At 34.9% G+C, this 18,592-nt stretch overlaps 2 protein-coding genes across 2 annotated transcripts; both read left to right on the plus strand.

Annotated features, from left to right (window-relative positions):
- Positions 1-214: 214 nt before the first annotated feature.
- LOC143566096 (nudix hydrolase 17, mitochondrial-like) lies at positions 215-1,740 on the plus strand. The gene is made up of 4 exons (XM_077052881.1): positions 215-406; positions 483-594; positions 710-922; positions 1,086-1,740. Exons 1-4 carry the CDS (start codon positions 312-314, stop codon positions 1,200-1,202), a joined length of 537 nt encoding a protein of 178 aa, XP_076908996.1. The 5' UTR covers positions 215-311; the 3' UTR covers positions 1,203-1,740.
- Positions 1,741-16,477: 14,737 nt separating this feature from the next.
- On the plus strand, positions 16,478-17,051 carry LOC143566093 (uncharacterized). Its single transcript, XM_077052878.1, has one exon. The coding sequence runs from the start codon at positions 16,508-16,510 to the stop codon at positions 16,898-16,900; it is 393 nt and encodes a 130-aa protein (XP_076908993.1). The 5' UTR covers positions 16,478-16,507; the 3' UTR covers positions 16,901-17,051.
- The last annotated feature ends 1,541 nt before the right edge of the window (positions 17,052-18,592 follow it).

The raw sequence follows: 18,592 nt of genomic DNA on the forward strand, positions 1-18,592 counted from the left end.
TAATTTAGCTGCTTGCCAAATTACTGCGACTATGACAATATCAAGTGTCAATTATTATTAGTCGGCTCCACGTGTCAGTGCCACTTAACTTCCCACCGGCGCGTGTCAGTCAGCCACGTCATTTCTTGGTCATTTCCATTTATACCCTCCTCACATCCAGGTCCCACTGGGCCCCACAGCCATCATCTATCTAGATCTATATATTGACATCTTGTTTTTGTGTTTCAACAGAGATTTCTAGCTTAAGTTTTTCTTCTCTGCTATTAATACTTTTTTTCTCATATCATATCTTTAATTTGAAGAAAGAAAAGATGGTTGGCATGTTAGTTGTTCCTCCGGTTCCGGCACCGGCTCGTACCGGCCGGCAACTGCAGCGTTACAACGGCCTTCAACGTGTAGTTGTTGGGTTAGTGCTATTTTCTCAAATCATTCCATTTTTAAATAAAAATATTTGTCTAATAATTGATGTAAATATTATGCAGATGCATACCTTACAGATTGAAAAGTAGCATAAAGGCATCAAGCATAGAAGATGCACTTGAGGTGCTTGTGATCACTACTCAGAGAAAAGGCAAAGGAGTTTTATTCCCTAAGGTATTTAAATTATTATTTATTTTTACTTTAATAATAATGTTTCTTATAATTCAATTGTTTATATGAATTTTGTTACAAAATTTATTAGTAACACATATGGTTAAATCTTTAACAGGGTGGTTGGGAATTGGATGAAGAAATCGAAGACGCGGCTCAACGAGAAACAATCGAAGAAGCCGGAGTATTGGGAACGGTTGGAGGCGAATTGGGCAAATGGTGTTTTAAGAGCAAAGGCAATGATGCATATTATGAAGGTCATATGTTCCCTTTATATGTGGAGATGGAACTTGACCAATGGCCCGAGAAAGACATTCGCCAAAGATATTGGGTATGTTTTAAAACCCGAAAAAATTAAATTTTTTTTTGAAAGGCAACTTTTAAATAAAATCTGGTTAGGAATTTCTAACCATAAATAAGACAAAATTACATACTAAGTAACGTGTTTTTAATAAGGTTTTGTGCTTACAAATCTTTGAATTGGTGTTGTTCAGGTGAGTGCAGCTAAAGCAAAAGAATCTTGCCCGTATAGTTGGATGAGAGAAGCACTTGACTTGCTAGTAACCCGACTCGAGTCAACCACGAATAAGCTGGATGATCTAACTGTTTGATTGAAAGAACTTGATTTGTATATAGAAAGGTTAAACATACTTGAAGATTGCACTTTTTGATCAGAAGATAGCTTTTGATTATGATCACAACTCACAAACACTTGCAAATTGCAATTTCAAGAAACCAAAGAAAATTACGGACATATGGAATGTATAACCCGCGGCTCGTGTTGCAAGTTATTCCTTTTTTTCCATAACCTTGTTATGGTTTTTTTGTAACATGAAGCCTTGGGAAACATTGCATGCCCTTTAAAGCTCAAGAACTTTGGTGCATCGGGTCGATCCGCGAGTCAGCAGTTTTTTCGTGGATCTGAAGAACATGGTTTATGATCAATGGAAGTATGATTAAGTGACAGATGAATTTGTTATCATGTTGTATTTGGTCATGTTATGTGTATTAGGCTGTCTTTTGTTGTTCAATTTTAAGTTAGGATGTAATTGTGTTAGGTACTTAGGCTTGTAGATGTACCCATTTACTTACTTTATCAATCCATCAACCCGAATCAATCAATCCGAGGCTGTGGAGCTACTTACTCGTTTCCAACAATCATACATATTCATGTTATAAAACAGCTTCTATTCAAAATGGCCTAGCAGCGTGGTTTGTTTCTGTTTGTCTTTCATTTCGATGTAAAAATTATGATTTAATAAATTAAAATTTTATCAACCAATGAATCTTCATAAGTTGATAACCATATGTATCATGTTACATGTATGTCTTTCTGTCGTTAGGAAAAACGACTAGATTCAATTGATCCAACTTGAAACAATATAATATAGTATTATGCATGGAAATTTGCCTAATTTTCCTACTAGTAATTTTATACAACATGACAAAGTGAGTTGAATCATTACTCAATAGAAAATTTGAAACGTCACATCTGATAAAAAAAGAAAGGGAATATAACATTATTATAGGTAGGCGTGGTGGGATGGAACTGTTTAACTAAAAACTAAAATGTGAGGTCATATTAATATATATCACCAACTACCAAGTCCTCGCTTGATTGGAAGTGGTCGTCCACTACTTGTCACGATTTATTTCCGCACATAATGGTAGCCGCTAACTCATCTTCTTTCTTTCACATGATACCTTGCCTATACACGTTAAAACAGTTGTCTTATGTGAGATGTGGACTACAACATATTGGGCGGTGTAAACATTAGTACATTACAATACCAATCCTATTCATGAATTGATTGATATCGAACTCAGTTTACTAATTCAACGGGTTTTCATGCAAGCTTAATGTCCTGGCCAGCGGTACATGACTTTAGAGCTCCAAAGCACCTATGTTGCACGACTTTACTTAATTGTTGAGGCTCTCCTGGATGAGAACGCAAAGTAACTAGTAAATACAAATGGGCGGATGCGAGATTTAAACATTTGAAACGTCATGTCACATATTAAGCTTGACTCAAGAAACATTCAAACTCAAACCACTAGAAGATATTCAATAGCATGATAGTTAGCAAGCTTGATTGGGATTTGGAAGAGCTTAAAGTAAAGTCAAGCGATAACTTGATAAAACTTTATTAGTGTTTTAACCATCTTGGATTTATATATTGATTATTTCGAACGGTCCACAATTTAAGGATATAACTTTTTATAAGACTAAAGTAGTGAGTGTGATTAGTAATCTATGTGCTTCATGGCCCTTACAATACGAAACACTGTTAAGATATAATTTATACAAGCAAGGAATTCTTGCCTTTGAAATGGCGAAACCAAAGACTGGAATTTATAGATTCTCATATCGCAAATCATAATATAAAAAGGTGGGGTTGAAGACAAAAGGTGAGCTCCATCCTTCGAATTATCGTCATTGAGAAAAAAAAAAGGTTTTAATTTTTAGGACAAAAATGAATGTTGACGAAGAATAACATGATTTTTCATTTGAAAATATCAGTTTTCCTACTGAGTGTGAAATGAAATTATGATAGATTTCGATTAATTGCCGCTTAGATTCCAGAAAAACAATGTATTATTATTTTAATAATGCAAATACCATAAAAATCATTATACATTATGTTTGTTCTTGTTAAGTGTTTTTTTTAATTGGTATTTACCCTTTAATAATTTAAATAAAAGAACTTTAACTCTGGTTTAGACGTTAGAGATAAGTTTGCCTTTTTTCACGTTATTCGTCATAAATCCCCATACATTCGTAACTCGTAAGTTCCTCAGTGTAAATTCGTAAGTCTCAGCCAGTTTTCCCTTTCCATATACTGTGTCTTGTGATATCCTCAATACTAATCAATGAATTAATATATTCAGCGGCTCATAGTTTTGATGTTTTCTGCAATATTTATTGCTTGTATTTAATTTTTCTTCCATTTATTTTGTCTCTGGGTACGTTTGAAAATACCGAAAGATTTAAGCATTATGCATTGGAGCTAAAGTTCAATAACTATTCATTAGAGCTAAAATAAATGTACATGTGTTAAAGAAATAGTTCTTTATGAATTAACTTGTAATATTTTATTGTTATTAAATAACTTGTCGACATCCATTTTAGACAATGAGTTTTACGTGTATCTACTCTGAAGAAATTTCAGATCGCGGGCCAAAGAAAACGATCTAGACATTAGTCATTAGTGTTTGTGTTTAATTGTTAACTACTATACTAAGTTGTCCACATCCGTTTTAGACAACGAATTTTACGCGTAATCCTTCTTCGATTACTACTCTTACACGAAGGCCTATTTTTTTGTTTGGGCAACAGTGGCGGATCTAGACTTGAAACCGAGCCGTAGCGTTCAAAAAAAAATTCTCCCCGTATTTAAACAATATTAATGAAACAAATATAAACAACACAAAAACAAATAAATTTAAGCTAATCGGGTTAACGAACCAACAATGGTGGATCTAGGTTGGGCTGTAAATATCTCCTCTTCGGTTTTTGGTAGCTTGAAATCGAGCTATTACATCTTCTTCATTTACTTTATCAAACGTTTCTCTTTCAACCGGACAAACTAAAGCATTGTTCAAATACTCATTACCCATTCGATTGCGCAAATCCGTCTTGATAAGCTTCATTTTAGAGAAACATCTTTCAACGGTTGCAGTTGCAACCAGTAAAACCAATGCTAGCTTCAATATTAGATAAACCAAAGGAAAAGTTGTGTGTTTTCTGGTTTTCACCATTACACAAGCAAGATCACCCACTCAACCCAGTTTTACAAATTTAGCATCTTCCTTTAAAGTGTAATAAAAGATCGTAAGATCACCCGAAAACACCATCTTTCTTCGGTAGTAAAATCATTCGGATACATCTTCCTTTAAAGTGTAATAAAAGGTCGTAAGATCACCCGGAATCCACCCTCTTTCTACGTTAGTAAAATCATTCATAAAATTCTTTAACGCCGGTATGTTTTTTTTGCAACAGCCACAATCACTAAAATTCTTTAACACCGGTATCCTAAACACTACTTACCAATATCCGGGTTGTTCTCACAAATCAACTTTAAAATCGCAAGAAAGAGCCCTTTTAGAAAAAGAGTCTTCAGGTTCGTCGGCGGTGGTGTGGACTGTGGAGCAGAGCTGAGCTTCTATTGTATTATTATTATTATTATTATTATTATTATTATTATTGTAAATGGATAGGTGAAGTGGTGAAAGGTGGTTGGGTTGGGTTAATTGGTTTTTTTGTTTGGGCTTTGGCTTTTGATTGGGTTTAAAAGACAGATTGGTTGTGTTTAAAATCTTAGCGGTAACGAAACACGAAAATCGGCGAAATTTATTTTTTTTACACTACCGGCCGTGGCGGAGGCTACGGCTCAACTATATGTATGTCCGCCACTGTGGAGCAATTCTTTTAAAATAATACCTTTCATACTATCTCATCTACCGAAAAGGGGGGCCTCTTAACACCTGAATAGATTTTTAGGCGGAATTGGCACATTGAAAACTACTGGGGAGGAGTTAGGAACAGGAAAGTCAATGTCAGTTGATGGTGTCAAAAAACTTTGCCTACGAACAAAGAAGTTATAAGTAATGCGACTTCTATTTTTATAAAATAGATAACTGCTACAATGTGAACTCAGAAGAATAGTAAAAGAAGTTATCATCTTCGGGGAATGAGAAAGGACTAAATGGCAAGATGAGGTGACCAGGACACAAGGAAATAAAACACAAAAAATTCAAAACAAGCTCTTGCGCCTAGGCCAGCTTGAATTTGTTTATGTACCTATCTCGTTGCGATGGTACACTAATGTGGATTAGTTTGATATGTGTTAGGTTTGTTAAGATATCAGACACTAAATAAAAAAAAATATTTTATTAACGTGGAAAACAGTAGCGATGCTCATATAACTTATAATATAAAAAAATAACATATTAAAAAGGTCGTAGTGGTAACAACAATGATTTTTTCGCATGGGCTACGGGGAGAATTTGGTCGCTAAAACCAAGGCATTGTAGCGGTAAGTCAACGCGAATTTAGTCATTATTTACTATGTTCGTCATGGTGCCATAACTAAACCTAAAAAATAACTCATCAGTTACGGCGAGTCAACACGTATTCGGTTGGTAAAACCTGAGCGTTGTTGCAGCGACTCAACACTTATTCGGTCGGTATCAGTTACTATCGTAATGGTTCAATAGTTAAAACCAAAACATATATCGTCGAATTAACATATAAAAAAATTAAAACGATGTTTGTAAAATCCGAGCATTGAAACGCGTGCGTTGGTAAAACTCTGACGGATAAAATTTGAGCGTTACTACGACAAGTGACACGAATTCTTTGGGCGTTCGTTATGGTATAAACAACGTGGTAAACTCAAGCGTGTAAACAACGTTTATTCGGTTGGTAAAACCCGTGTGTTGATAACACCGAGCTTTGTCGGTCCCAAGTGTTGCATGGCGAGTTGACGCGAATTCAGTCGGTTTCGTCAACGTTCGTTACAACACCGAAACTACAACATAAAGGTTAGTAAAACCTGAACATTGGTCCGCCACTTGAACCAATGAGAGCTTTGTGTAACCAAATTTCAATTCTAATCTATAGTAATGAAAAAAAAAAGTAGTACCACTTATATAGCGTATTATAAATCAAACGTATATATTCGGTCAGTAAAAACCTGGTTGTTGGTAAAACTCAAGTGTTACGACGGTGATTCAACGTGAAAATGGTCATTATTGGTTTGTTACGGTAAAGACATCGTTGTTCGTCAAATTTAACATATAAAAAGATTACATTGTAAAAAAAATAAAGTATTTAAAACGACATTTATTTGGTCGGTAAACTTGGGTGGTAGTAAAACCTAATCATTTTCAGTCTCATGTATTGAGGCGGTAACTCGACACGAATTCGGTCAGTTTCGGTCACGTTCATTACAGTATTGGCGAAAATAATATATATATACTAGTTTAAAGCCTGTGTACTACACGGGTAGTTCTTGAAAATACAATATTTAATAAATAATCAGTACACGGGAAACAATAAACCCGTTAAACACTATTAATACAGTCGTTGTACAATAGTTTTTAAAACAATTTTAAAGTAAAATATAATTATAAATATTAAATTTTAAGAAAAAATATGAAATAAATATTAAATTAAGAAATTTTGAAGCAAATATTATAAGAATGATAATTATTATTTTACTGTTATAAATTTGTTAAAAAAGTGATGTTTAATGTAGGGGTGACAAGTGACAAAAATATGTAGGCTTTTATTAGAGACCATAGATATTCTGGGCCTTCACATAAAACTAAATCACCTTCAGCCCAATACACGCTGTTTTGGGCCTTCACGTAAGGCCCACGGTTTGTCCGCCCGTAAAATCTAATCGCGATACCCGACAAGGCCTGACATTTTTATTTAATAAATTCGTGATTGGATCAATTCTTTTTACGATTTTCAACATGTATGTACTACATATTTTGGCGTAAAAGTAGTGCTATAAAGTATCGTGGGGTTTAGGTTATTTATTATTTCTTTTAGTAGAAATTGAAATATTTTTTTATATATTTTTAGTATTTTATTTCTAACTTTAGTTAATGTTAGCTTTTATCATGTTACACGGTTATAAAGTATTAAAACTAAATTTGAGAAATTCAAAATATCAAAATCATACAAGTCACTTATAAAATTAAGTTTAAATTTGATGCTTTAAAATTTATAATTGACGTGAACTCACTTATTCTACAATTTATGTACATGTTTACGTTATATTGATAACCCCTAATTGCTAAATACCTAAAGTATCTTTAGTGAGTCGATTCTCATTATTTGTTTAAACCTTTTTTTATATTTTCTTATGCGTTCACATGATTATAACATGTAACAGTCACTTAGCTTTCATTAGGTGTTTAAGTATTGTACATCTGTTTTATAAATGTATTTTTTGGGTCACTTTTTAGTCTCAGAGTCCCAACAGGAGTAACACGTCGATTGTGATAAATGACATAAATCAACTACCAAAATTGATTGCAATTTGACTCCATCATTTGACATAAGCCTAAAACGTGAAAACATTATGTTACCATTGCATACCCTGGTGTTGGCCAACACCATTGTGTTGGTCTACACACAAATTGAACTTCTTACGATCCAATTCTTAGACGGCTTAATTTAAGGGTGAGCAGAAAACTGAATTAGTTGAAGCACTAACCGACAATTAATTTTTGTTTATTTGAAAATCAAAACGACTGATGGTGATCAGGATTATGAAGATAATAAAGATTGGGATTAAACTTTGAAGATGAACAAGATGATGAACAAATACTATGATCAAACTTTTATTGTTTTTTGATTAAGAACTGTAACATCATAGGCAGATCCTACATCAGCCGTAGACAAGAGAGATCATTGGTTTATAAGTAAATGTCTTGCCTCTTAAAATATCAACGCGTTTTGGGCTAAATGGTAGTGGAAGAGAGGAGAGCTCCATAGTTAAGCGTGCTCAGGTGGGAGTAGTAGCAGGAAAGTCTCCATCTGGGCAACCAAAAACAAATATGTGAGCTTTTTGTGGGCAAAGCAAACAATATTGGTGCTGCTAGGTGTCACACCCCGACCAAGGGCGGCGGAAGGGTGCAACGATTGCTCATAAGCGCATGACATTATTTAAAGCGAAACTATTTAACAAGCTCATTTCATTTTACAACATCGAAAATGTCACATAACAATATTCATAAGACAAATACAACAAAATATAGCAAATCAAATATTGTTCATTTTTGCTAATATCCTAAAGGTATTTGTGACGTTTTCTTCAAGCTCCATAATCAACCTAGATGCAAACCTGTAACATTTCATAAAATAAAGTTTATCAACACAAAGGTTGGTGAACAATTCATAAGTTTGAGCATATAAGTATATAGTAAGAAAAGCCACAAAACTTGTAAACGAAATAATAAATAAAAGCAATAACTTGGATAAATAGATAAAATCTCTAATAGAATTACGTTAGCGACACCTTGCTATAAGGGGATGCCAAATAGTCTAAGATTTTATAGTTATAGTTCCACCAACCAAAAGCGATAAACACATAGGCATATAATCATAAAACACCAAATCGAGCAATTTATTTAAGTGAAGTATACAATAACGTTTGTGGTTTAAGACTCAAATATAAAGCATTTAGTTTAAATAAGTATGAAATGTCACCCCAAAACAAAAGATGGAAAACAGGGTATGAAAGTACTCACGTTCAAGTAATAAACTTGAAATATGATAATTTGGAGATTTTCCGGAACGATAAGTTTAACGAACAAAGCCTAGATAAAAGAAAGTCTTGAATTAAAAGGTTGTCTTAAAGGTTTTTAATAAAATACATGTTGAGAAAAGTAAACAATTAAAGTTCAAGGTTCAAAATGTAACTATTTAAGAATTTATAATAATAACCCTTTAAAAATGTAAGTGTGCTTGAAACCGGGTTAAAGTATCTAACCTTAATATTTACTCAACCTATGTTAAGTAATAAGGTGGGAAAAATGCAAAGATGCAAGTTCCCTTAGGATAAAGATACTAAAACGGGTCTTTAATGAGTGTTCGGGTTGTTGGTTCGGGTCTTGATAATTGGTCAAACCCAAAGTCAACTTTCCAAAATAATGAATGTTATGAGATAACTCAATAAAACTTATTAAGACTTAACCAAGTATGTAGTTCTATTGTTCTAGAACTAACAACGCACGTTAAGCGAGTGTTCGGTTTTGTCGGTCCAAACTTTGTTATGAGATCAAGTTGTAGCCAACATTTTCAAGTACTTAAGAAAATATTTAAAATCAGTTTGTAAATTATTTTTAAAGAAATATACAAGTCTTGATAGCTAAAAACACACTTGTGTGTCTTAAGCGAGTAAAAAATCGGATTGGTTCGGTTTCCATCTCACAATACGTTCCTTGATGGTTTCCACATACCCAAATAACCAAGAACTTGTATAATAATGTACAAATGAAAATACTTAAGTTTTACAACCAAAAAGTTTACAACAAAGTTTTTAAACAAAAGTTCGGTTTACAATCTAGAGCTATTTACAGTTAAACCGAAGCATAGACTCTTAGAACTCATAACCATGAAACTTGTAAATAAACTAAAATGAGCAGAAGTTAAGCATGAATAATATGTATAAACAAGTTATATAAGTGTGTGTGTATATATATATACTAGTTTTTATCCCCCGTATTACGGGGGTTGCTTTATATTATTTGTTCTAATATTTATTTATTTTTTGTATTTATATTTTTTATTGTATGAAAGTTAATAATATACTTATGGTTTGATGATAAATTGTTTGACAAATAAATGAGATGTTATAACTCGGTTTAAAAACTATATGGTTTTGATGAGACCCAAGACCCATTTATTTCTTTTACTATAAGATTGGTTTTTATAAATAATATTTATGAAAGTTAATAATATACTTATGGTTTGATGAGACCCAAGACCCGTTTATGTTTTTTACTATCAAATTGGTTTTTAATTTAAATAATATATATATATATATATATATATATATATATATATATATATATCTTTTTTAAAATAAACAAGATATTAATTTTTAGTATATCCTATTTTATAGGATTTTTACATCAATAATTTGGTGAGAATAATTTTTTATTGATGGAGATGTTATAACCCGTTTAAGGAATATCTGGGTTTGGTAAGACTCATACCCATGAATTCGGGTCAAATGCATGAGAAGCCACAATTTAGAAATCAAGCAAATCTGGTGACTCCAAAAAAGGGGGGAGCGACCACATCGCGACACGTAGGAGTTTTTTGTTTTTGTTTATATATATTATAGATTATAGATATATCAAGGACACGAAGTCCTCCATGAAGCCTTGCCTTACAAGTTCCGAAACCTCACCGACCGGAATCGGATAAGTAACTACCAAAGGTAACAAGGGGTGTATATTATATATATGTTGCAACATCAAGCTTCAAGTAATAAGAATTAGTTAGAACAAGGTTAGCTTTAGTTTGACTTTAATTAGTCAAAATAGCAAAATGTTGAAGATGAATACTTGGATTTGAGAGAGAGTTTGGAAAAGATGAACAATCAAAGTGGTGTATTGAGCCTTGCTTTTATAATGGTAAGAGTATGGTTCATTCAAATAGGGTAAAAATGCATGTGATGGTTGAAATGATTAAACAAGTTTTTGGTAAATGACAATAACAGTTCCCAAAGTTTGTTTTAAGTCATTTTTAAAGCGTTTTAAAGACCGAAAGGGATGTTTTCAAGACCCAACAAGTGTAAAAAAATATCGTAACATAAAATCCATCATTTTGATTATATCATAAGCTTCGGTTTACGTGATAAACGAATACAAAACGAAATACAAACGAGACCCGAAATTGACGAATGTCACACGAGGGGTCGGGTTAGAGATGTTCAAAACGGTTTGGGACTAGGAACCGGAACCGGTTCCTATATTCAAAACCCCATTTTAAACCGGTTCCAGGATCGAACCGGTTAGGGAACCGAACCGGTTCTCCCACCCTCGGACCCCTAACCTATCTAACCGGTTCTTACCGGTTCCTAAACCGGTTCATGTACTGTAACCGGTTCCAACCGGTTACAGTGTAAAATTTTTTTTTTTTTTCGTTTTTCGTTTGCGATTTGGATTCTAAACTACGATTCGTATTTGTATAACATGAAATATAAAAAAAACAATTAATATAAAATTCATTTTATTTACTTTAAGAAGTTAAAAAAAAAGGTTACATGTTTTAAAATCTTCAAAAACAAACTAACAAAACATTAAACTTATAAATATAAAGTTGTGACATATTATTTCTAGAAAAGCCTTTTTGTTCGTCATAATTATTGATCGGCGACTTCTTCCTCGGAATTACTTGTAGAAATGCCGTCTTTTTCGTCGTGCACTCGAACATCAAGTGGTGTTTCATCTTCGAGAGTGGTTACGTGTTGAATACGATCGATTGAGTCCAAGTGATCCTTTAAGCAAATGCACATCTCCACCGACTCCGAATTTAGTCTTGTTCTTCTCACCGATATTACCCTGCCACTAAGGGAAAAAGCGGATTCCGAAACTACCGTAGAAGCTTGGAAGGTTAGTAAATCACGGGCCATGGTGGCAAGAATCGGAAACTCGGTTTTCTTTACCTTCCACCAAGCCAAAACATCAAAAGTGCCATATTCCTCTCCGGATAAACCGGTAGAGTAATCATTTGCACTATACCTTCCTAGTTCGCTTGAAGGGGTGTTACCCCTTTGTTTTTTAGCCGTTACGTTGCGAACGGTGTTCATAAGGCTAATCATGGGATCTCGTACTCTAGTAGAACTTGAACTTGATGAAGACCCCCCCCCCTGACATAGGCATGTGTATGTTTGACCCATATTTATTTAAATAAAAGTCATACATAAATTTAAAATTCAAGTTAAAATAATTTTTTGCCTCTGTTGAAAAGTTTGGGTCAACTTCATGCATATCTAAGGCTGAAAAAATTTCGTCTATCACACATTCAACCCCCTAACATTTAACATTGGGTTTAAAGCAGCGGCGCAAGTAAAAACCGGTGGCAATTCAAGAAAGTATTTTTTTAATTTAAACTTCATTGGTAATATAATGTTTGAAAACATTGGACTTTTATATTCAAATTCTTTAAGATTGTTAACCATTAAAAATAACTCCGAAAGAACCAAGGGACTTGTCGGATAATACGTTCCCGATAGTTTCGTAGTTGATGTTTTAAAAACTTCAAGAAAAGTCGATAAGTCATTGATAATTTCCCATTTCTCATTTGAGAAGGGGATTGCCAAATCATTCTCGGCAAGACTACAATGAAACATTTGTAAAGTTTCTCTTTGTTCCAAAGCACTTTGAAACATTATGCAAGTGGAATTCCATCGATGAGGTACATCCCAATTAGCTCCCAAAGCTTTTCTTCCCGTATCTTTACAAAATTTTCTATAATCCATTTGTCTTTTTTTACTTTTCTTAAAAACTTCATGTATCATTAGTCTAAAATCGTTTATAACCGATGTAACCTCATCCGAAGCAAGTCCTTCTTGCACGATTAAATTAATGATATGTGCAACACACATTGAGTGAAAAAATACACCATTGCAAATCGGCGTATATTTTAATTTTAATTTATCAACCGCCGATGTATTATTCGACGCGTTATCAAATGGCATTGAAAATATTTTATTTTCTAGTTTATAAGTTTTTATAACATAATCTAAAATTTCAAACAAATTATCTCCCGTATGTGGATACTCAAAGAGTTCGAAAGCAATGGTGCGTTTCATCATTTCCCACGATGACGGGTCTACCCAATGAGCGGTGACACAAAGATAAGATTCGGGTAGACCATGTGGAGCCGACCAAACATCACTAGTTAAGTTTATTCCCGTATTTATATTTTCAAAATATGCAATTAGCACCTCTTTGGCTTTCTTCCACAATTTTAAACAATTACGTTTAAGAGTATGACGACTTACGTGAGTGTATTGTGGTTGAAGCGTATCTCGAATCATGGCGGTTAAGCGAGGGTTGTCGAAGTGGCTAAACGGCAAAGCTTCTTGAATCACAAACTTCGCCATACGATTTTGAACTCGATTAATTTGGTATGTAAATATTCCGCCTTCACTATCCATTTGCGTTTGTTGCGAATCGACGTTCTTTTTCAACGCCTTGCAATACGATTTTTCGATGTGTTTCTTCAAATTTGAATTTGAAAGTGGGTTTAAATAAACCCCACAAAACTTGCACCGAGCCTTCAATGAATGGTCACTCAATTCAACCAAATCCCAATTGCACCAAATCTCTTGATTACGATTATGAGGTACAATACGAACGAAACTTGGTTCGGCGTTGGAACCTTGACCAACCGATGATTGTGAGGCAGCCATAACAACAAATATGAATATAGAAGAAGAGAAAACAAGAGATTAGAGAACTCAAAACGTTGTAATAGCGTTTTTTTTGTATTTTTTTGCGTTCGGGTTTGCGTTTTGAGTGTTGTGATAAACCCATGACACCAAATACCTATTTATACTAGTAGTGGGGTGCTTGGGGAAGCCAAAAAACGGCTATTTTTGACCCCAACGGTCAAAAAACGGCCAAAAAAAACGATTTCCAACGGCTATACTCGATCTAACGGCTAGAACCGGTTAGGAACCGGTTCCGGTTCGGTTCCGGTTCCTACCCGCCCCCACTCAGAAATGCAAGAACCGGTCACGGATCATCGGGTTGAATCAGATAGGGTCCGGTTCCTACAAAAAACGGGTAGGAACCGGTTCGGTTCCGGTTCGGGTCCACCGGTTCGGTTCCAGGAACCGGTTTATTTGATCATCTCTAGGTCGGGTGTTACAAGAACTCTGTTGAATTTAAACTCTATTACTCTAACAACTTTGTATTCGTATGATTTCATGTAACATGCGTCTATTTTTGTTTTTTGTATTGTATATACTTGTAGTACTTTAATACGCTATTACAAGTTTAAAATCATCATCTACATTTTCATTTTTATTTTTGCAATGTCTTCACATAATTGAAAAAAAAAAACCAACTATAACCGAAACTGGACGGTTGTATATTCAAAAAACCAATAACTTCAGTTTTCGATTTCGCTTAAAGAAGAATGGAACTGTGCCTAGCCTAGTTTAACTAGAGGTAGTTAAGGGCTGTTTGGCAAACCTCTGAATTATTAAGTGCTGAATGGGTAAGAGGTCTGAATGAGCAATATGATCTGAACCAGTAAGAGCTGAATGAAATATATCTGTTTGGCTAGGTATCTGAATAACTGTGCAAAATTACTATTTTACCCCTTTACGTAGATTTGGCATTAATCTATTCAAAATATCTAAATGATTTTAAACAAAATACCGGTGTATGTTTTAGTTCTTTAAACAAAAAATGGATTGCAACAAATATATATTGGCCCTAATTTTCAAGAAGCCCCAATTCAACAACCGTCTATTCAACAACAGAGGCGCTGTTTTCCGGCCACCCCTTCCCCCACCGACAAAAAATAATTCAACAACATGAGAGGGTGTAGACAAGCAGTGGTGCATGGCGGCTAGTGATGGTGGTGTGTTGGCAGGCTCTTGTTGAACAACATAATCTTTCCCCTTTGCTTGTTACCCTTTTTTCTGGTCACCAGTCATCGATTTTCCGGTGACCTTGTTAATAACGACATTGGAAAGGTGGGTGCAACAATAAATGGTGAAAGGTTGTGGTGGCTGTGTTCGGTTGTGGCTGGGGTCGGTTTAACGGCGAGAATGGGTGACGGCGGTTACGGTTTCACCTTGAGCCGCATCTCCGACGAGCCCTTGCTGGTTCTCCGGCGACGACTCATCACGCATGGTGGCTGGATTATAAATGGAGGGTAATTTGGTCTTGATTTCATTCAACAATCATCTGATTCATTCAGCATCAATTTCACACTAAACCATTCAGAGGTAAAGTATCTGGCCGAATCAGACCCAAGGGTTGAACCAAACGCTTTGAATCTGACCGATTCAGGCGTTTCCCTCTTGATGGTTCAGATTCAGACTCTACCAAACAGTTTGTATATTCAAAAAACCGATAACTTCAGTTTCGATTTCGCTTAAAAAACGAATGGAACTGTGCCCAACCTAGTTTAACTAGATCTAGTTAGTCTTTTTCATTTTTTATCCGAGTAAAGTGTCATTTTCGTCATTGTTGTTTGGTATATAATGCGAAATTAGTCCAAAATGTTTTTTTTTTCTTTGCATATGGACCATCCACGTTTCCTAGTTCTTGTCAATTACATCCAAATCACTAACCACGTTAAATTTAATCGTTAAGTTAAATGTAGACATGTCTGTTCACTCTTTCTTTATTATAATACTTATTTCAGTGAACTGCGATATTCGTTCTTATGGTTTGTCCAAATCTGCAGTTTTAGTCAAGTAGTTTCAAATTTGCAATTTTCTTCCATATAGTTTCATTTCACTTGCAATTAAACTCGAATTCACTAATCTCGTTAAGTTTGGTCATTAAACAAATCAGTGTGCCCTTCACGTGAGGGGCAATTTTGTTCCTTCTGTCTTTTCTTTTTTCCCGAATACACCCCAGCCCTCACGTGAGGAGGCTTGCGAATTATGATTAAGGTTTATTTGGGGAGAAAAATGACAAAACTAGTCGTCACGTTAGGGGCATGCATATGGGCTAACGACCAGATTTAACGAGGTTAATAAATTCGGGTTTAATTGCAAGTGAATGAAATTACAATGACGAAAATTGCAAACTTGAAACTATTGGACGAACACCGCAGATTTGGACAAACCACAAGGACGAAAACCGCAGTTTACTGAAATAAGTATTATAATAAAGAAATAATGAAATACATGTCTACCAATTACTTAACGATTAAATTTAACGAGATTAGCGATTTGGATGTAATTGGTAAGAATTGTGAAACGTTGATGGTCCATATGAAAAAAAAAATTGAACTAAGGGTGTGTTTGGGATTGCTTATTTAAGTGAAAAAGAACTTTTGGTTAAAATGACTTATAAACTTATGAAATTTTGAAAAGAAGTTTTAAAAAAATGTTTGGATTAGCTTATGTGTTTGGGAAAACCAAAATGGACACTCTTTTTTTAAAATGAATGTAATGGGGCTTAAGGGTGAGAGAGGTGCAATAGGTAAATCAAACTCATTAAATTAATAAGTTACATATTCATAATTTTTCAAAATCCCTTTATTTTGCCTTCACCATAAGTTAAAATCCATAAGGTCTTATGATTTGCCAAACACCTTATTAACTTTTGGAAAAGAAGTTTATAAGTTATAAATTGATAGAATTCCTTACTTCCTCCCCAATTCATTCATCATCCAACTCCTAACCAAGCAATGGCATTAGAATGGGTAGTCCTGGGCTACGCGGCTGCAGCCGAAGCCGTAATGATCATCCTCCTAACCCTCCCAGGCCTCAACGCACTCCGCAAAGGCCTGACCGCCGTTACCACCAGCCTCCTCAAACCCTTCCTATCCATCGTCCCATTCTGCATCTTCTTATTACTAGACATCTACTGGAAGTACGAAACCAGACCTTCCTGCGATGCAGCTGATTGCTCCCCGTCTGAACACCTACGTCACCAGAAGTCAATCTTCAAGAGTCAACGCAACGCCTTGCTTATTGCCACTGCGCTCGTGTTTTATTGGATATTGTACTCGGTTACGAAGCTTGTGGTGCGTGTCGAGCAGTTGAATCAGCGGATCGAGAAGCTCAAGAATAAGGACTAAGGTGAGATGTATTTGGATATGATGATAATAATGTTTTAATTGAATACTGTTTGAATTTGAGATCTGTGATACCTATTGGTGCGGTTTATGTGTTAGGGTTTGAAATCGGGCTGACTTGTTGTGGAAGTTTATGTTGACTTTTATTTTGTTATATTTTTTACTGTGTTTGAAGTATTCGTGAGTGATCTGAATGGTGAATGTAGTAATGATTGTTAAGTATAGGAGATGAGCTTACGGAGATGTTTAGATTCAGTTTTGCTAGCTTCTGTTACGGTCTCGGTCTCGATTTATTTCTCGTTTGCAGCTACTTCTGTGACGGTCTGTCCGGGAAGAAGACTTATCTCTGTCTCTTGCAGTCTTGTGCTGTTATTATTTTCGTCTTTGTTTCTCTTGCTAATCATCACTCCTATAGCATCTTCTTTTTTGTCTTTCCTTCGGTAACCTTTTTGCGGTCTTTGAAGATGAACCGTTTGGTTGTCGACGGTCTTCTCCAAGTAGTTGTGCTCGTCGAAGTCTATAATTTCAGGTGCAGATGTTCTTTTAGTCGGATTAAGTAGGGTTATAGTCCATACGTTTGAGTTTTATATCGTTATATGTTACTGCGTTTCAAGAATTTGTGAGAGATTTGAATGTTGGATGCTGAAATGATTGTTAAGTATCGGAAATGAGCTTATGGAGATGTTTAGATTCGATTTTTGCTAACTGATTTCGGTCGTTTGGTTTCTGGTAGAGTTTGATCATTAGGATTTTACGTTTGCTAGATTCCTATAGTATGCTACTCAATCAATGGGCTTAAACTTCAAGTTGGGAGAGTTTAGATGAGTTATGCCATTTTAGTTCTTGAAAAGGGTTGAGTGGACATTTACGTCTGGTTCTTCCTCAAACTCCTCACCAATCCATCAATGTCATCAGAATGGTGGTTGATTATTTGTGACTGATTTTAGTTATTTTGTTTCTGCTAGAGCTTCATTATTAGGTTTTTAGGTTGATATTTTCGTCTAGTATGTTAATCAATCAATGTGCTTAAATTTCAAGATGGAGAGCTTACATGAGTTACGCCGATTTAGTTATTGAAAAGAGTTGAGTGGACTTTTGCAGTCTGGTTCTTAAGTGCCTAAGTAGGGATTAAGAAGACGCGTTACACAGTTGTTTAAATTTTTAAATGAGATGATGGAAATAGCTGAGAGTTGATATTTGAATTTTGTTATAGTTACCTTTATAAGGGAGTTCCAAGTGACAAGTGCTTTGCGATTTCTGTCACAAGGAAAATATTCACGGAATCGTCTGATTGCATTTTCATGTATAAACCAGACGTGATGAGGTCGAATTAGTTTTGTGAATAAAGAAATTAGGATCTTAACTTAAGAATCTCTGTAATAGAGCAAGCTCAGTTAACGACCACCTACTCCTATTATTCCCTTTCTAATTCTTTTTGTGATTGGAAATTTACGGGCGTCAATCGTGTCGGGTTGGTAGGTGCTCGGGTACGATACATATATCTATGCCCATGTGTCGCGCACGTTTAACATCGTGTCGTGTTTCAGGTCGACCTGTTTAATGTTCACTGTGAACATGTGTAAATGTGTAATGCCTAGTAACTTGGCAACAATTTTAACAATGAATGACTACGGCTCAAGTGAAAACCTTATTATAATTAGTGTTTTTTTTCCCGTATCTTTAAGGTCGGGTTAA

This window comes from Bidens hawaiensis, unplaced genomic scaffold (genome assembly GCF_021521415.1).
Source record: "Bidens hawaiensis isolate Kalapana, Puna unplaced genomic scaffold, B.hawaiensis_p1.1 tig00022690_1, whole genome shotgun sequence".
NCBI lineage: Eukaryota > Viridiplantae > Streptophyta > Magnoliopsida > Asterales > Asteraceae > Bidens > Bidens hawaiensis.

Excerpts from the sequence above, each read along its gene's own strand:
- LOC143566096 (XM_077052881.1), top strand. The coding sequence starts at position 312 with ATGGTTGGCATGTTAGTTGTTCCTCCGGTTCCGGCACCGGCTCGTACC. Across the intron at positions 595-709 it reads AAGGAGTTTTATTCCCTAAG|GGTGGTTGGGAATTGGATGA; the intron begins GTATTTAAATTA and ends AATCTTTAACAG. Across the intron at positions 923-1,085 it reads ACATTCGCCAAAGATATTGG|GTGAGTGCAGCTAAAGCAAA; the intron begins GTATGTTTTAAA and ends GGTGTTGTTCAG.
- LOC143566093 (XM_077052878.1), top strand. The coding sequence starts at position 16,508 with ATGGCATTAGAATGGGTAGTCCTGGGCTACGCGGCTGCAGCCGAAGCC.